The 17,391-nt window shown below is 35.0% G+C and overlaps 2 protein-coding genes and 1 long non-coding RNA gene across 4 annotated transcripts; 1 reads left to right on the forward strand and 2 right to left on the reverse strand.

Annotated features, from left to right (window-relative positions):
• The first annotated feature begins 262 nt into the window (after positions 1-262).
• Positions 263-4,982, forward strand: LOC133677881 (probable pre-mRNA-splicing factor ATP-dependent RNA helicase DEAH5). Its single transcript, XM_062100014.1, has 2 exons — positions 263-3,713; positions 4,422-4,982. Exons 1-2 carry the CDS (start codon positions 484-486, stop codon positions 4,813-4,815), a joined length of 3,624 nt encoding a protein of 1,207 aa, XP_061955998.1. The 5' UTR covers positions 263-483; the 3' UTR covers positions 4,816-4,982.
• Positions 4,983-6,634: 1,652 nt separating this feature from the next.
• LOC133678985 (protein CROWDED NUCLEI 4) lies at positions 6,635-13,257 on the reverse strand. Of its 2 annotated transcripts, none has more exons than XM_062101536.1 (8): positions 12,901-13,257; positions 12,235-12,444; positions 11,886-12,139; positions 10,595-10,865; positions 10,429-10,512; positions 8,431-10,322; positions 8,055-8,319; positions 6,635-6,904 (listed from the first exon to the last, which is right to left on the reverse strand). In XM_062101536.1, the coding sequence occupies exons 1-7, from the start codon at positions 13,093-13,095 to the stop codon at positions 8,094-8,096; spliced, it is 3,132 nt and encodes a 1,043-aa protein (XP_061957520.1). In that variant the 5' UTR covers positions 13,096-13,257; the 3' UTR covers positions 6,635-6,904; positions 8,055-8,093. The 2 variants fall into 2 exon arrangements, with proteins under 2 accessions (XP_061957520.1, XP_061957519.1); XM_062101535.1 differs by having other exon boundaries at positions 6,635-7,170.
• A 3,232-nt stretch (positions 13,258-16,489) lies between these two features.
• Positions 16,490-16,963, reverse strand: LOC133678452 (uncharacterized). The gene is made up of 2 exons (XR_009835972.1): positions 16,872-16,963; positions 16,490-16,718 (listed from the first exon to the last, which is right to left on the reverse strand). It is a non-coding gene; the product is annotated as an uncharacterized LOC133678452 (long non-coding RNA).
• Between the last annotated feature and the right edge of the window lie 428 nt (positions 16,964-17,391).

Consider the following 17,391-nt stretch of genomic DNA (forward strand, 5'->3'; position numbering starts at 1 on the left):
GTTTTTAAGAATATTTAATTTAGTTCCCTCTAGTTTTATTTTAAAAAACATGTTACTAATAAAATAAATATTTTTTTAAAATAAAATAAATATATGAATAAAAAACTCTTAACTAAAAAATATTTTTTTCATTATTTAAATGGTTACCTTTTTTACCAAATATTTATTTTTATTATTATACAGCGTGAGACTGTACTGTATACCTTACTAATTGGATTATTTCACTTGGAATTAATGAAATAACTTTATTATTGTCCAGAGATTATTTGGGCTTTTTCTTTGCCTTCGTTCATTTCCTACACTCCTTTCAGCCGCCCTTCGAAAAACGTCAGGTCTTTAAAATTAAACAGAGAGAGAATCAAATTCATATCAGATCACAAAAAAAAAGAAGGAAAAAACTTCAATCAATTTCAAATTCCATCCCTCAATCGAAACCTAACAAAGAAAATTCTCTCCACGATCTCCCCTTTTCAACTCTCCAAAATGGTAGCCGCAGGAGAAAACGACGCCGGATTAAAGAAACTCGAGTACCTCTCCCTCGTCTCCAAGGTCTGCAGCGAACTCGAAACTCACTTAGGGTTTGGCGATAAAATCCTAGCTGAGTTCATCACCGAGTTAGGTCGGAGTTGCGACACAGTAGATGAGTTCGACGCCAAACTGAAGGAAAACGGAGCTGAAATGCCTGATTACTTTGTACGGACATTGCTGACGATTATTCACGCGATTTTGCCGCCTAAAGCGGAGAAGGAGGTGAAAAAGGATATGGAGGGTGATGGGTCAGGTAAAGATTCTAAATTTAAAGCTCTTTCGATTCAAGATAGCAGAGACAGAGTGAAAGAAATTGATAAGGAATTGGAAATTGAAGCTAAAGAGAAAATTAGAAGAGAGAATGAGGAAAGGCATAGAGAAAGAGATACTGAAGATAAACATGGAAGGACAGATAGGAGGGATGGAGATAGGGATAGATATAGAGATAGAGAGAGAGGGAGAGATAGGTATGATAGAGATGATAGGAGGAGAGATAGAGAAAGAAGGAGAGATGGGTATGATAGAGAGGATGGTGAAGGTGAGAGGGAGAGAAGAAATGTGAGACACGGTTATGATAGAGAGGATGGTGGAGGTGAGAAGGAGAGAAGGAATGTGAGACACGGTTATGATACAGAGGATGGTGAAGGTGAGAGGGAGAGAAGGAATGTGAGACAAGGGTATGGTGGCGGGAATAGTAATGAGCTGGAATTGTATGGGGTTTATAAGGGGAGGGTGTCCAGGGTGATGGATACGGGTTGTTTTGTGCAGTTGAGTGATTTTAGGGGGAAGGAGGGTTTGGTTCATGTTTCACAGATTGCAACTAGGAGACTTGGGAATGCGAAGGATGCTGTGAAGAGGGATCAGGAGGTTTATGTTAAGGTGATTTCGATTTCGGGGAACAAGTTGAGTCTCTCGATGAGGGATGTTGATCAGGATAGTGGGAAGGATTTGCTTCCCTTGAAGAAGCGGGATGAGGAGGATGGTTTTAGGAGTAATGCTTTGGGGTCATCTAAGGAGGGGCCAGTGACTAGGACGGGGTTGTCAGGGATTAGGATTGTGGAGGAGGAGGAGGATACCGGTCCATCAAGGAGGCCTTTGAAGAGAATGAGCTCTCCAGAGAAGTGGGAAGCAAAACAGTTGATTGCTTCAGGAGTTTTGAGTGTGCAAGAGCACCCCATGTATGATGATGAAGTAGATGGGTTTCTTTATCAAGAAGAGGGAGTTGAGGAAGAGCTTGAGATTGAGATGAACGAGGATGAGCCTGCATTTTTGCAAGGGCAGACTAGGTATTCTGTTGATGTGTCACCAGTGAAAATTTTTAAGAATCCTGAAGGTTCATTAAGTCGTGCAGCTGCTCTGCAGTCTGCACTTATAAAGGAGAGGAGAGAAGTGAGGGACCAGCAGCAGAGGACTATGCTTGATTCGATACCAAAGGATCTTAATCGTCCTTGGGAAGACCCAATGCCTGAGACTGGTGAGAGGCATCTTGCCCAGGAGCTGCGTGGTGTTGGCTTATCTGCTTATGACATGCCTGAATGGAAGAAGGATGCATTTGGGAAAGCATTGACGTTTGGGCAGAGATCCAAGCTATCTATCCAGGAACAGAGGCAGAGCTTGCCAATTTACAAATTGAAAAAAGAGTTAATTCAGGCTATCCATGAAAATCAGGTTTTGGTTGTTATTGGTGAGACAGGTTCAGGCAAGACTACCCAGGTGACACAGTATCTTGCTGAGGCAGGTTATACTACAAGGGGTAAGATCGGATGTACTCAGCCTCGTAGGGTGGCTGCTATGTCTGTAGCCAAGAGGGTGGCTGAAGAGTTTGGTTGTCGTTTAGGTGAGGAAGTTGGCTATGCTATTCGTTTTGAGGATTGCACTGGACCAGATACTGTGATCAAGTATATGACAGATGGTATGCTTATGAGGGAGATTTTGATTGATGAAAACCTTTCTCAATACTCAGTGATAATGCTTGATGAAGCTCATGAGAGAACAATTAACACTGATGTCCTTTTTGGGCTACTCAAGAAACTTGTGAAGAGAAGACCTGATATTCGCTTGATTGTCACGTCAGCCACACTGGATGCAGAGAAATTTTCAGGGTATTTCTTCAACTGTAACATATTCACGATTCCTGGGAGAACTTTTCCTGTAGAGATAATGTACACCAAACAGCCTGAAAGTGACTATTTAGATGCGTCTCTGATTACTGTCTTGCAAATCCACTTGACGGAACCTGAAGGTGATGTACTTCTATTCTTGACAGGTCAGGAGGAGATTGATTTTGCATGCCAGTCTCTTTATGAAAGGATGAAAGGGTTAGGAAAAAATGTTCCTGAATTGATCATATTACCTGTTTATAGTGCTCTTCCTAGTGAAATGCAATCAAGAATTTTTGAACCTGTCCCCCCTGGGAAGAGGAAGGTGGTTGTGGCAACCAATATTGCTGAAGCTTCTTTAACAATTGATGGAATTTTTTATGTTATTGATCCTGGGTTTGCCAAGCAGAATGTGTATAATCCAAAGCAAGGGCTTGATTCTCTGGTTATAACACCAATTTCGCAAGCATCTGCCAAGCAACGAGCTGGACGTGGTGGGCGTACTGGGCCTGGAAAATGTTATCGTCTTTACACAGAAAGTGCATACCGCAATGAGATGTCTCCCACCTCGGTTCCAGAAATCCAAAGAGTTAATCTAGGATTCACTACACTTACAATGAAGGCCATGGGAATCAATGACCTTTTGTCTTTTGATTTTATGGATCCACCTTCACCCCAGGCCCTGATTTCTGCTTTGGAACAGCTATATAGCCTTGGAGCTCTGGACGAGGAGGGACTTCTGACCAAACTAGGGAGGAAAATGGCAGAATTTCCTCTGGAACCACCATTGTCGAAAATGTTGCTGGCCAGTGTAGACCTTGGGTGCACCGATGAGATTTTAACTATTATTTCCATGATCACTACTGGTAACATCTTTTACAGACCCAGAGAGAAACAAGCGCTGGCTGATCAGAAGAGGGCCAAGTTTTTCCAGCCCGAGGGAGACCATCTGACTTTGCTTGCTGTATATGAGGCTTGGAAAGCCAAGAATTTTTCAGGACCTTGGTGTTTTGAGAACTTTGTCCAATCTCGATCCTTGAGGAGAGCGCAGGATGTCAGAAAACAGCTTCTAAGCATAATGGACAAGTAAATATGCAACTTTTATTGTTTTAGCTACTGTTTTTTTCATGTTATTTTATTGGCCTTGCACACTGTTTTCTTTATTTGTGCTCACTGTTGATTTTCTGAGCCTTGTGCATGATTAAGAAAAGTGATATTTGGCCTTGGTCAATATGGTTGTGGTAGACGATTGTAGAATTATATCGATATACGTATTATTGCAAATTATAGGATACTTACACGCATGTTACTGAGCATGTTAGGATGAAAAGGCTGCTAATTGCATATTTGTCCTGATATATATGACATATTCTGCCCATGTTTTTGAATTGGTGAGGCTAGGATTATATTCTTTTTTATTGTTATTTTTCAATTTGTCACTAATTCAATTAGTATGCCTACACTTGTTTATGGGGATGACAGGGGAAACACATCTAATTGCCAGTCACTCAAGCCAAGTCAAGGTTCATTTGGTTGCAATTTTTTTATGTTTTATATGCTGCATTTTATTACTTTCATAACCTATGAGATATGATGAATTTTCTCATCCCTTGAATTGTGTGAGTGCACTCTGAGTGGTAAAACTAATCCTCTGCCAGTATGTAATGCCATTTGTCTAGGATATTCATAGATAGTTGTTGCTAATGATTATTCCAGTTCATTGTCTGTCAGATTTTAAACTAGAACATGTTGTCTGCATGCATGATTATAACTCAGACCGCTGTTGGATTTCAGGTATAAATTGGATGTTGTTAGTGCCGGGAAGAATTTTTCCAAGATAAGGAAAGCAATTACAGCTGGATTCTTTTTCCATGTGGCTAGAAAGGACCCGCAGGAGGGTTATAGGACTTTAGTTGAGAACCAGCCAGTTTATATCCACCCCAGCAGTGCACTTTTCCAGAGACAACCGGACTGGGTCATATACCACGAGCTGGTAATGACTACAAAGGAGTACATGCGTGAGGGCACAGTTGTAGATCCCAAATGGCTCGTGGAACTTGCTCCCAGATTCTTTAAAGTGGCAGATCCTACAAAAATGAGCAAGCGGAAGCGTCAAGAACGTGTTGAACCTCTCTATGATAGATATCACGAACCTAATTCATGGCGGTTGAGTAAACGGCGAGCTTAATGTGTTTTGAGTTATTTGTATCGACAAGTTTTCAATCTTAATTAATCTTTTCTTGCTACAAAACTTAGATGTACATATTCTGTCTTGAATCTTGATTATGTATTGAGGAAATCTGGAAACATGTATATCCCTGGAAGATAACAAGCGAGGTCCTCTGTTCTTCTTGACATGAACATGTTCATCACTTTTGCTGCCAATAACAATCATTTGGATCAATTTAAGGTTGGTGGAAATTAACTAGTTTATCTGGTAAAATCACTTGGAATGTCCAGCCCGAGAACATTTAGGGTCGAGGGATAGGTACACGTCCAAGAGCCTACTGAGTCCAGCGATTAGTGCCTGGAGAGCATCGCACAAAAAGATGCCATTGAAAGATGTCTGGTAAGTTCCAAGCTCTTTCTTTTTTTCAACGCTCTCTTTATTTTTTGGCTGCTTGGTATTCTTTAGGTTTTGCCCTTGGAGGCCTGAACGTGTCAGCATTTGTACACGAGAAGTAGATGGCTAGGAGCAGACTAGTCGTTTTGGAAATTGGGAAACCATTTTTGATCTCTCTCTCTGCACAGGTAGAAGTCTGCAAAAAACTCATTTAGGGAATAGGAAGACAGTTTCCCTCCGAGCAGCGAAACAAAAATTGCCTAGGAAAATCGGGTCGAAAGCAAGTTTACGACCGTTGTTAGTATAGAAAAGGGTTGGAAAAGTTCAACGGAGGCCAGATCTTGTTAAGCCCCGGAGGTTGGTTAAAATTTATTTTTTAAAAAAAAATACTATTTTTTTTAATATTTTAATTGTTAATATCGAAAATAAATTTTAAAAAATAAAAAAAAATTATTTTAATAAAATTCTGAATAAAAAAAAAGCAGGTTAGAAAACAAACACTACTTCTAAACATCCAAAATGAACTGTTCTGTGTATGAGTTCAAAACTGCTATGAACCTTACAATTCTGAATTTGAACCCTAATACGCGGAAAAAGACTAGATTGTGAATTTGTCCTCCTTACTGTAGATTGTGAATTTGTTCTCCTTTTCCTGAGCCTTGGCTAAATGGCTGGAAGTGTAATTCCAAACCACGGGTCCTAGGAGCATTGGTTACTCAAGGGTGTCAACATTTTGTATTTTGTCTAGAACAATTACCATTATAAAATTGAATTTTTTTTTTTAAGAACACAGAATGATTTTTTCATTGAAAAAAATACGTAAAGATTATAACTATAAAGTTATCTTAATATTTTACATTTGTGATAATCTAAATATAAGATATCAATTCTATTTCATTCAAATTAAAAATTATCATGGACTAAAAAATTGATTTATTTTATTAGATTTATGATAAAAAAAATTATGACAGTGGACGAAATTAATGTTGTACATTGCTAAAAAAAATACCTTTATATAAAAATATTATATCATTCATTATTTGTTTTTTATTTGAAAAATAAAAAAAAAACATGATAAAAATTTATAGAAAACCTGTAACACGTTTTCCAAACTCCATACAAACTTAAAAGTTCTAAAAACCGGTTTTTAATTATCTAAATAATGAAATATTAAATTTAAATAAGAAATTTAAATTTTCCTATTTCCACTTCAATTTTATTTAAAATTGAAATATTCCTCTATTTTTAAATAAGATGCCCGAGCTTATTTTGGTTTTCTTGCTACAGAATTAACTTAACTCATATTCTGCAAGTAGGATTGCATTAATCTGTCGAGCACATTTAGACTTCTCTTTCCAAACATAACCAGAGAAGCTATGGAGATATTTTCTAAGACATTGGTGAATGTCCTGGAAAATAAAACTGTTCATCAACTAGCATGGTATAGACACCTAATTTCTTGTTTAATCACCAATCAGAAAATAAAATGGCACGCCCCTTCAACGTTTATACACACAAATGATCGACACACCTTTCCTCTAACTATAAATTTGCTGCAAGCTCGGATCCCTGTTAACGTGCCTTGAATGGACCTGCCCCTCACCATTCCTGCAAATCCGCTACTTCCAGCAATTGCATGGCCTAAAACAGAGTTGGTGACTTTGATCTAGACTTGCAGCTCCGGTTAATTGATTTCTATCCATGAAGATATGCACTTTACAAGGCAGCATAGGTCATGGTAAGTCCAGTGAAAATGACCAAAAAGCACAACATTTCAGAAACTAAAGTTTTCAAGACCTTGGAAGCATATTAGCATGTTTAAAAACACCATATATTCACATCTACAAGGCAACACTATTTTAAGTTTTAACTCTTTTCCAGAAAATGTGGGTGTTGTCTGCATCGTCTACATCTAAAAGACTTGCTGTTTAAGCTCCCCCTTTCTGACATGGAGTTCAAAATCTACCAGCTCCTGCATTGCTATAAAGACAAAGAACTTGTTTTTAATTCTCTAGCCAAATGTTTATGAATAAACAACAGTTTCTATGAATAATTTTCAAGGCCAGCTTCCAAAAAAAATGTGCTGCATCGTAAGAATATTGTCAACATAGAAGATAACTCAAGGGTTCATCAGCCTGGATTTTCAAACACCTCATTGGATATGTATAACTGGAATGATCATTAAGCATGTAGTCGAAGGTATTCTTAAACAAGATAGATTTATGATTTCAATACTCATTATTTTTTGAAAAATGTCAGGTGAATTCCATCATCAAAGTCACTAGAATTAGAAAAAATAAAAAATCAACAAATCAGGGAACTATTAATTATAGTTTGGTGCTTGGTACTAGTTACTAAAGACTCGCTGATGACTTTAAATAAACAAGCTTTACTTATCAAGTTATCCTCCAATGTTTACAGTTAGCATGGGTAAGCGCAAAATGCAGTGATATTTACCAAATCATGAACATTAAAAAACCACGTCTAATCTAAACAGTAAACCTACTAATATTTGTCATAGTTGTAGAAGGTTGTAGAAAACACAGTTTTCAACTATAAAATCACAAATGGAGTTAATTTATGAGCAGCAACTGTGGGTGACAGTAAAAAAATTTCATAGTAAACCATCCAAGAACTTGCAGATGATACCAGCAACATAAAAAATACAATTGACATTGATGCAAACATTAAAGGTTCAATTATGAGCAATCTAGATCAATATACCATCATGCCCAATCTAAAAAGAAAAATCAGACCACACAAGAAATCACAAAGTTGATCAATGATTTAAAACTGCAGCTTAGTGCTGTGTATTCTCATGCAAGATCACGGTAATAGGGATGATTTAAGGCATTACAAGTTACCTGACTTTACTTGGAGCCATTTCCAACATCTCCCACACACTACTCCTTTAACACTTCTGAAACCTCCTTGTCTTTACCAGTGTTGTGGTGGGATGTCTTTTCAGAACTTTGAAGCTGCACTGATATTTCTTGATGAGCAAAACTGTTTGTGCTAGTTATTTCACAAGTCACTTCAGAAACTTTAATGATTTTGTCCATAATTACTACATCTGCTTCTTCAGCTGCATGCTGATCCTTACAAACAGCTTCCTGGGTTGAAGTTACACTGAAAACAGATGAATAAATAAATTATATTATTTTAAAAAAGACGCACGAGTAACAACAAACATGTTAAGCTAGCAAATATGCAAGAAGACAGTAGAGCAAAGAGTTATACCTGTCATTAACAGTATCTTCAGGTAAAATTGCACTGGCAATTTCCTCTTGCCTCCTCCTCTTATTGCTCTGACCTTTCCCATGCTGAGAATCAACAGAATTATCTAAAGATGAATTGTCAACACGTCGTTTCCTTTCAGCCTGTGGGGCTAGATCAGAAATTGGGAATGTGAGCCTTTCATTTGCAACTTCCATGATATCATATTCAACACCGCATGATTCCTTAGAAATATCTCCTTTAGGAGGCACTTCAAGTATCACTTTTGGCTCACCATAAGCATATCTAATAGGTTGACTCTTGTCAAAACTTTGTACCGACTTGAGCTTTTTCCCACAGTATCCATTGGAAGAATCCAGTTTTCCAGCTGTCAAACTTGTATCTTCGTGGCCAGACATCCCAGACTCCTCGCTCTTTGACAAGGGCTTCTCAGGGGAATTTTTGAAGACCAATTCAGTGCAACGCTTTATCCAAGAAAAACGAGCAGAGTTGGGTGGGGAAGCAACACTTGTTTTTGGTGTAGGAGAGTTGAGTCCACCTACATTGCTGGCAGCATCTACTTTTCCATATGAAGCCAAATCAGTATCTTGTACAGTAGTTTGTTGCTTCAATCGTCTTATTGTAGATATTTTCTGGCGGCTAGACTCCATATTGGAAAGTTGCATCTCTTCCATTTCCATATCATCCAAGGCAAGTTTCAAATTATCCAATTTTTTTAGTTGCTCAATCTGAACATAAATCTCTTCTCTCTCTCCACGTAACAGTTGCCTTTGTTTCTCTAATTTCTGTGTCTGACCCTTGAGTTCCTCAATGGACTTATTCAGCATTGCCCATTCCCCATCCCTTCGCTCACGGTCCAAATTTATCTCCATTCTCTCAGCATCAAGTTTCTTCATTTCTAAAGTAACTTGTTCCAACTCTTTTTCTGCTTTTTCTCTAAGAGAAGCAATATGTTGAAGCTCACTTTTCTTTTCTAGCTCAAAGGCTTTCTCTTTATCCCTTAAATAGCTTTCTATCTCTTCACGCCTTTTATCAATACTGCTCTCTAGTTCCCTCTTCTGCATCTCAATGCCCAACAAGAAGTCCGAATGTTCCTTCTGAATCCTGTTGAACCATTCAGAGCGCTCTTGTTCCATTTTATTCATGAAATCTTCACGCTCGTGATTAAGAGACTCAACATCTTTCTTATGTTGATCTCGTATTTCTTTCTTCTCTAGTCTAAGGCTATCACGCTCTTCTTTGAGCAACCTGGAAACAGCTTCTCTCTCCTCAGCTACACGTTCGGCTTCCTGCCTTAGCTCTTCTCTTTTTTCATCAATCAACTCCCACTCAGTTTCAAATTTGCCCTTCTCATTTTTCAGTCTGTCTTCCTCAGCCACAAGTTCTAGTTTTTGAGCCCTAAGAGTGTCAACTTCTTCTTTCAGTTTCATCTCTAAAGCTGCATATTCATTTGTTTCACTTGTCATGGTCTGTAGTTTCTCCTTTGCACAATCAACTTGTTTCCTTTTGTCTTCCAAAGAGTCCAATGACTTCTGAAGATCTAGCTTTGTTTTGTTAATCTCTTCTCTTTCTTGCAGCAGAAGAGTTCTTCTCAATTCAATATCCTTCTCAACAACATTCAAACTTCTTTCTTTATCATCAAGAAAGTTGATCTTGTCTGTCACATCCTTTTCCCTATCTACCAAGGCTCTTAATTGAACCTCCAAGTCATGTTCCTTTTCTAGCACTAGGTCCTCCCTCTGTTTAAGATCAACCTCTCTCAGTTCCCAAGCCCGTCTCTTGGCTTCAATTTCATCTTCCACCAATTTGCGTTTCTTGTCCAGCTCTGCTTCAAATTCTGAATTCTTTGTTCTCAAAACATTCTCATGACTGGCAGTAACTTTTTGAATTTCAACCTGCATTTTGAACAACAAATTTCAAAATAATAATCTGATAAGAGAAAAATGTTTAAAGTACTCAAAATGGAAATGAATCCCAACTTTAGCAAAAGAAAAAACTCACCGATTCCTTGCTGGCAAGCTTTTCCTGGAAAACAAGTAGCTCTTGTTCTCTCTTGCTTAGTTGAGCTTCTCTCTCAATAACAGCCTACATGCACTCAAAAGAAAAGGTAGAGGTATATAAGTAAAGCAATCTGACACATTGACAATAAATTTGAGAAAACACTGACCTCCTCTCTTTGAGACAAGGAAGCTATGGTCAGCTCCAGCTTGGATTTCTCATCATTTAGGGCTCTAAGTTCCTTCTCAATATTTTCTTTTGAGACTTCCAGCACTTTTTCAAGTTGATTTAGCTCTTGAGATTTGTTGGCAACATAATCCTCCCTCTGGTTCAGCAAAGCTTGTCCATCAAGTAAACTTTCCTGTTCCTGCTGCAAAACCTTCCGTCTTTCACTCAAAGATTGTCTCTCAAGACCAATCTCCTTCTCTTTTGCATCACAACTACGAAAAGGGAAAAAAAACACATTAACAAACTCACAACCAAATTTCTAGAGAACAAAACAACTGTTGGTCAAATGTTACAACAAATATGCAATGATGTGTGCACAGTTAAGTTGCTTAAAAACTAAAAAAATATGTCTGTTTATGTTTGTGTTTCTGCATTATCATCAAACATGACCTTTTTTTGCCTATTAGTTTATGTCAGGCAAACTAATCATCTACTATTCCGTTACAGCCTGTTTGGAACCAATTCTGCGATAAAATTCAATTTAGTTCTACAACTAATTTGAACCAATCAAACATCAAAATTGAATTTTGCATTTGAATCAAGCAGAGTTCATTGGAAATCAATTATTAGCAATAAATCATTTTCTCATGTTACTCTTGCCCATGTTTCACCCGAAATGAATAACCTCTCAAATATTTTGCAATCTGATCCCTTTGTTTCTATTTTTTTTAATCTCTACCACAACTTTCTCCTAAACCCAATTTATTGGAAGAATTATGTTCACCACTCAAACAACCTGCCAATTTTGCATTTCCAATTTCTATCTATATCCTGCATCTTGATAAGTGATGAAATTCAACTTATGATCACAACCAAATAAAAGAATTACACAGCCCAACTCCACAAGGAATAAAATAGCTGGCATGGTTAACTAGTGTTTCTTAAGAAAATAGCATGACCAGGTAAAAAAACAATTGCAGATACTCAATGAAATGACCCCAAACAATGAGCCATGCATCACTGTCCCCAAACACCAAAAATCAAGACTCGTAGACATTGGTGGCTGCATTCATTGTTTACAAAAGAATTAAAGACCAGTAAAGCCTTTGCATAGTAATGAAATATGCAGACGTTTGATAACAAAGTTTTCAAACAGGTTGTTAAATGAAACCATGGAACTAAATGACATTACAAATCATCACATTGAAAATCTACAATTAAGCTAAATGCTATGGTGTCAGTTCACTGGGCAAATAAAACGGAGAGAGTAAGATGATGGTTGGAATATTTACTCAGTTTTGAAAGCTGTCATTCGCCTGCTAAGATCAGCTTCACGTGCCTCAACTTCCTGGAGCTTTCTTTCTGCAGCTCGATGATACCGGCTAGCTTCTGCTTGTAAAGCTTCAGCAGCATGCAGTTTTGCCTCAGCATCTAAAAACTTTTTCTGGGCATCTTGTACCATATCACGGGCTTCAGACAACTTAGAGTCAGCTGCAACCTTGGTTTCAGCAGATTCTGCACGCATCTCATGCAATGCTTTCTCCATCTACAAAAAATCCATCAGAAAACCTTAAGAATTCTATAACAACGATTGGCAAAAATTGGAAAAGAAGAAAGAAAGAAGCCCCCAAAAAATCTTACACTTGATATACACTCTTTCTCAACTCCTAAAGCCTTCTTCAAACTTTCTTCTCGTTTCCTCGCCTCAGCTAAGGCAGATAAATGTGAAGCTTGATCACGCCTACGCATTAAATCAGCTGTTTCGGCAGACGATTTCATTTGATCATATTTCGAAGTCCACTCTTTTTTTTCCAATATGAGAAGCCCCATATGGTATTGAAGGTCAAACATCTACATGAAATTACACCAGTCAAAAAAACTCCCCCCACTCATGTAACAAAATTAACTACAGTAGTGACATTTAATCCACCATAAAAGCAATAATTATTACAAGCACGCTCAAACACAGAAAATTGATTCCTTCTCAAAAAATGACACCATCTTTCTACTTCCATTACTCTTGAAATCACTGATTAATTACTACTTATCCAAACCCAAAAATTTAAAAGGAAAATCATTCATCCTAACCCAAAAAATGAAGTAATTAAGAGTAATACCACAGTTACCTGAGTTTAATCACTATTAATTTAACTCTTCACTAAACTACCATAACAAAAAAAAAAAAATACAGTCAATTTACAAATTAGGGTTTTCTCCAATTTCCTTCCCTTTTCGTAAAAAAAAAAGAAAAAAAATTCAAATAAAGCAACAATAAATTAAAAAAAAATGAACAAGAAGAAAGCAAACCTCGGCTTCAAGATTTGCAATATAGGCAATAAGAGCAGCCTTATCTCTTCTTTTAACGGATTCTTCATCAAATCCAGCCTCTTTAAGTCGTTTCCAGATCTTCTCGTCAGTTAAAGGAGTCTTCAAACCTCTAGCACTTGACGTTAACGATAAAGCCCTACCACTGCCATTGCTTGGCGTGATCGGACTCGTCATCTCCTGAGTCCGATTACTAACTCAAGGAACCCTAGAATTCAGATCCTGAAAAAGTGTAGAGTGATTGAGTCACCGAGTTCGCGTGGGTCTACCTTTCTTTTCTTTACTTTTTAGTTCACCACTCCAGAGCAAAGTGGAGACTGAGTTGGCGAGTCGTGGAATTATTTATGACTTGGCGTAGTTATAGACGGGGGAGAGGAGAAGCGACGCCGTACAGGTGTTGGTGAAAGGGAGTTTTAACTTTTAAGCGCCTTTTAAATTTTGGATTAGCAGCTTAATTTTGATTAATTAGAGAATCATGGGACTAATAATCTTGTCTTCTTGTTACCGAAGGAAGATAGAGATTGACAGTCCAATGTTTGTTTTTATGACTTGTATCAAAGTCTAATCAATACTCATAGTTAGCTCATGTTTTGTATAAATATTTTTTTAAGAATGAGCAAATTATTCGAGATACTTACAATTATTGATCTAAAATATATCCAACCAGATAGTTTTTTGAATTTTTTTAAATAATTTTGATTGTTTTTAAATTTTTTAAAATATAGTTCAGTTTTATATTTTAAAAACTAAAAAAACCAAGATAACCTGAATTAAACTCAAAAACCTTATTATAAACTAAAAACTTACTATAAAATAACCCACTAATCAATTTGGTGTTCAGTTCATTTTTTTAAAATCTTAGTTAATTTTTTTAATTTAAATAGTTTAAATTGGTTTCATGGAGTCTAAACCTATTTTTCATTAAAATTTAAATTAATTTTATTTTAAATTAATTTTTTTAGTATTTTTAAATCGTTTTGATATGATGATATAAAAATTATATTTTAAAAAATAAAAAATACTTTCTAAATTAATCTTGAAAAAAGAAAAAAACTACTTATTTTAAGCAAGATAGTATTTGTTTCTATGCTGGCATTATTTTTTTAAAATAACTTTTTTATATTTTTAAAATTTTTTATATTCTTATATCAAAAATAAAATTTAAAAACTATTACTTTTATATATTTACAAATAAAAATCATTTTAAAAAACAATTCTCCTATGCTACCAAACACTATCTTTGACAAAAATGGTTAGAGGTTCTTTATTACCAGTTTATTCTTATCTCATGGGATCTCACATCAGACAAACATAATGAGATTGTTGAAAAGGTGTCCTGAAGGAAACGACTCCCTGAAAATAATTATTGCCAGCATTATTTTTTTCATAAAAATCTTTCCAAAAATAAAATCTAAAAACAGATTTGCTTCTTAGACTGTATTCTTCATGGCTTTCTTGTACAATATTTTAAATGCTAATCATGAAGGATTTGATTCGTCTCTTTAAAAATATAGTTGCGATTATACTTGATAATATATTAAAATAATATTTTTTTTATTTTTAAAAATTATTTTTAATATCAATACAAAATAATTTAAAAATACTAAAAAATATTAATTTAAAATAAAAAAATAAAAATAAAAATTAATTTTTTTCAAAAACATTTTTGAAATGTAAAAACAAACATAACCTCAAGAAAAACCACTAAAAAAATTTATTTATTTTGAAACTGTTTCCAGAATATTGACAATAAAAAATAAAATTATTAAATTAGGTTGATACATTCAGAAAACTACATCCCCCAATATATATAGGTATATTCAATAAATTTGGGGTGTTTATATATCTTTTTCAAGTATTAATTTAATCAAGATATTAATTTCTCAATACCCATTTGCAAAGTTTATTTATCCAAAAGGCAAAGACTTTTTTAACAAAAAAGCCGCCTGAAAATTAAGCAACACAGGCCCCACACGACACAAATGTTTCTGGCCCGCACGTTCAAATCGGAAGAGTCTTGTCGTTGTGTTTCGAAGGCTGTTTGTCAAAAGTTTTTTTTTAAATTATTAATTTTTTATATTGTTCATATATTAATATAAAAATAAATTTTAAAAATATATTATTTTAATATATTTTTAAAAAAAACAATTTAAAAATAATCAATACAACACTATCAAATATGCAATAACAAACTAGCAATCAGAGGAAAAAAAACATCATTACCACAGGTGGTCATTATATTACAGAGACATCTGTATTAATAATGCATTGGTTGAATTGAAACGAAGGGAAGACGAGTATGAAAGGATTCTTGGACTTCGGGTATATTTTAAATTGGATAAAAAAATATATTAAAAAAATATAAGGATTATTGAACTTCGGGTATATTTTGAATTGTGATAATGGGTTTAAAGTATTTTTTATTTAAAATTATATTAAAATAATATTTTTTTTAGTTTTTAAAATTAACATATTAAAACAATCTAAAAACATATAAATTTTTTAAAAAATACACAATAAATCACGTTTCCAGATAAACTTCTCATGTAATATTAATTTTGAAACAAATTAATGAAAAAATATCTCAGAAGAAATGGTGTATTTTTCAAAGTTAGTTTCACTTATTAACTTGGTTTTAAATAATATAATAGTTATTAAACCGGGTTTGGATTGATTGCTTTGCTTGATAAATTTACTTTCTTAATTAGGATTGGGTTTAATTTAAATTGAAAAAATTATTAATTTAATAAAATTTGATTGATCTAATTGATTGATGAATAATTAATTCAATCAAACTGGTCCATCTAATAAAGTAAACACGAGATTTTGTTCTGTAAAGCCGAAAATGGATGCGTGTGTCGATGTGTTACACATCTTCAATTTCTGTGTGATTAGGCTGGCTAGAGATAGATACATCTCCAAATCATGCTAATTATTTTCTTTAACGAGGATAAACTAGAAGCATGTCAAAGATTAATACGAGAAGTATAGTTTAATTAGTTAAATTTTAAAATTATTTTTTTCTAGAAATTATTAATTTGAGTACTATAAATTTTAGAGCTACTAGATATTTATATTATTATTAACTTTAAAATCCATGAAATTAATTAAAATATACAAACTGATTTGAATACTCATATTAATTAAAAAAAAAAATAGTGGTGAGAATTCTTCGAGATAACTTCACTGCCAATTCTTCGAAGCAACACAATGCAATAACAGTGGCTAGAATTTCACTATATTTGAAGCCAGTTTCTAGAATCTGGCCAATGAAATCATTTCCTTCATTTTGCTGGCATGATTTTCAAGATATTGCGCCATCATTGATAATAAAGATAAAGCCAGATTTAATATTATTTGATTCTAAAATCCAGTTAGCATTGTTATATATTTTTTTTAATATAGCGAGAAATTCACTATATAAAATATTACAGCCTATAATACCTCTTAAATATTTTATTAGTCGAACCATTGCTGCTCAAGGAATTAACTAACAATCATATATATAGGTCTTTATTCCTTTATTCACCATCTAATTAGAAATAAAATTGTTGAATCCACTGTGCACTACTGGACGAAGAAAGATCAAGAGGAGACCATATTATATAATTTATATATATAGTAAAATGTTCCAGGGTAATTATAAATAACAGAGTTCATTCACTCTATTATTATAACACACAACAAACTATAATTACTCGTGCAAGAAGCATAATATGTGGCTCTGTTAGCTAATAAAGAGGATGGAGGGGTCGCAGCAACACTCGTCAATAAGGCAGCAACAACACAAAGCTGCAAGGCTGTAACCAGAAATTCAAGAAATATCTATGTTATACCACTTTCATAGACCAAGAACCAAGAGCAAGACAAGTAAAACAAGGGTTTTCTTTCTTTTTTGCGTATTCTAATCCATATAATTCAGTCGGTATTTTAACAAGTTTCAAAAGAATTACCATCCCTCGAGGAAACCAGGCTCTCTCCGAGGTGGTGGGGCAGCATAATATTGTGGAGGTGGCATCACTGGAGGTCCTTGATAATAACCCGCCGGCACAGGGAAAAGTAAAGGAGGAAACAACCATAAAATGATCTCAAGATAAACATAATTAATCTTGAAAAAGGAACTAGAATAGCATAAGATGTGCAATATCAGGAGCAAAAGAAAAATGATGATATCATAAGATCTGATAAAACGAAAACCCAAGGAAATTTTTTTTAAAAAAATCCTTCAATACATAAGTCGATTCTCGAGCGATCCTAAAGAGAATCCCTTGCACACATAGACTGAAGAACAAGAGGAAAACCCCATATCACTATTAAGTAGAAAAACGAAGCTTGCATCTTTGAAAGGAGTGTCAGAAGAGAAAGAAGCAGCAGCAGCAAACAGATGAGATTATAAAAGATGAGAAAGATAGATGATTACCTTGAGCAGGGTATGGATAAGCATACTTGGGATCACTCATCTCTACCGAGACT

This window comes from Populus nigra, chromosome 18 (assembly GCF_951802175.1).
Source record: "Populus nigra chromosome 18, ddPopNigr1.1, whole genome shotgun sequence".
Taxonomy (NCBI): domain Eukaryota; kingdom Viridiplantae; phylum Streptophyta; class Magnoliopsida; order Malpighiales; family Salicaceae; genus Populus; species Populus nigra.

What these genes read in the sequence shown, in the direction of transcription:
- LOC133677881 (XM_062100014.1), top strand. Translation starts at nt 484, where the DNA reads ATGGTAGCCGCAGGAGAAAACGACGCCGGATTAAAGAAACTCGAGTAC. An exon ending in CTTCTAAGCATAATGGACAA is followed by an intron (nt 3,714 to 4,421) that starts GTAAATATGCAA and finishes GTTGGATTTCAG; the next exon opens with GTATAAATTGGATGTTGTTA.
- LOC133678985 (XM_062101536.1), bottom strand. Translation starts at nt 13,095, where the DNA reads ATGACGAGTCCGATCACGCCAAGCAATGGCAGTGGTAGGGCTTTATCG. An exon ending in CCTTGTCTCAAAGAGAGGAG is followed by an intron (nt 10,513 to 10,594) that starts GTCAGTGTTTTC and finishes GAGTGCATGTAG; the next exon opens with GCTGTTATTGAGAGAGAAGC. An exon ending in AGCTTGCCAGCAAGGAATCG is followed by an intron (nt 10,323 to 10,428) that starts GTGAGTTTTTTC and finishes TTCAAAATGCAG; the next exon opens with GTTGAAATTCAAAAAGTTAC.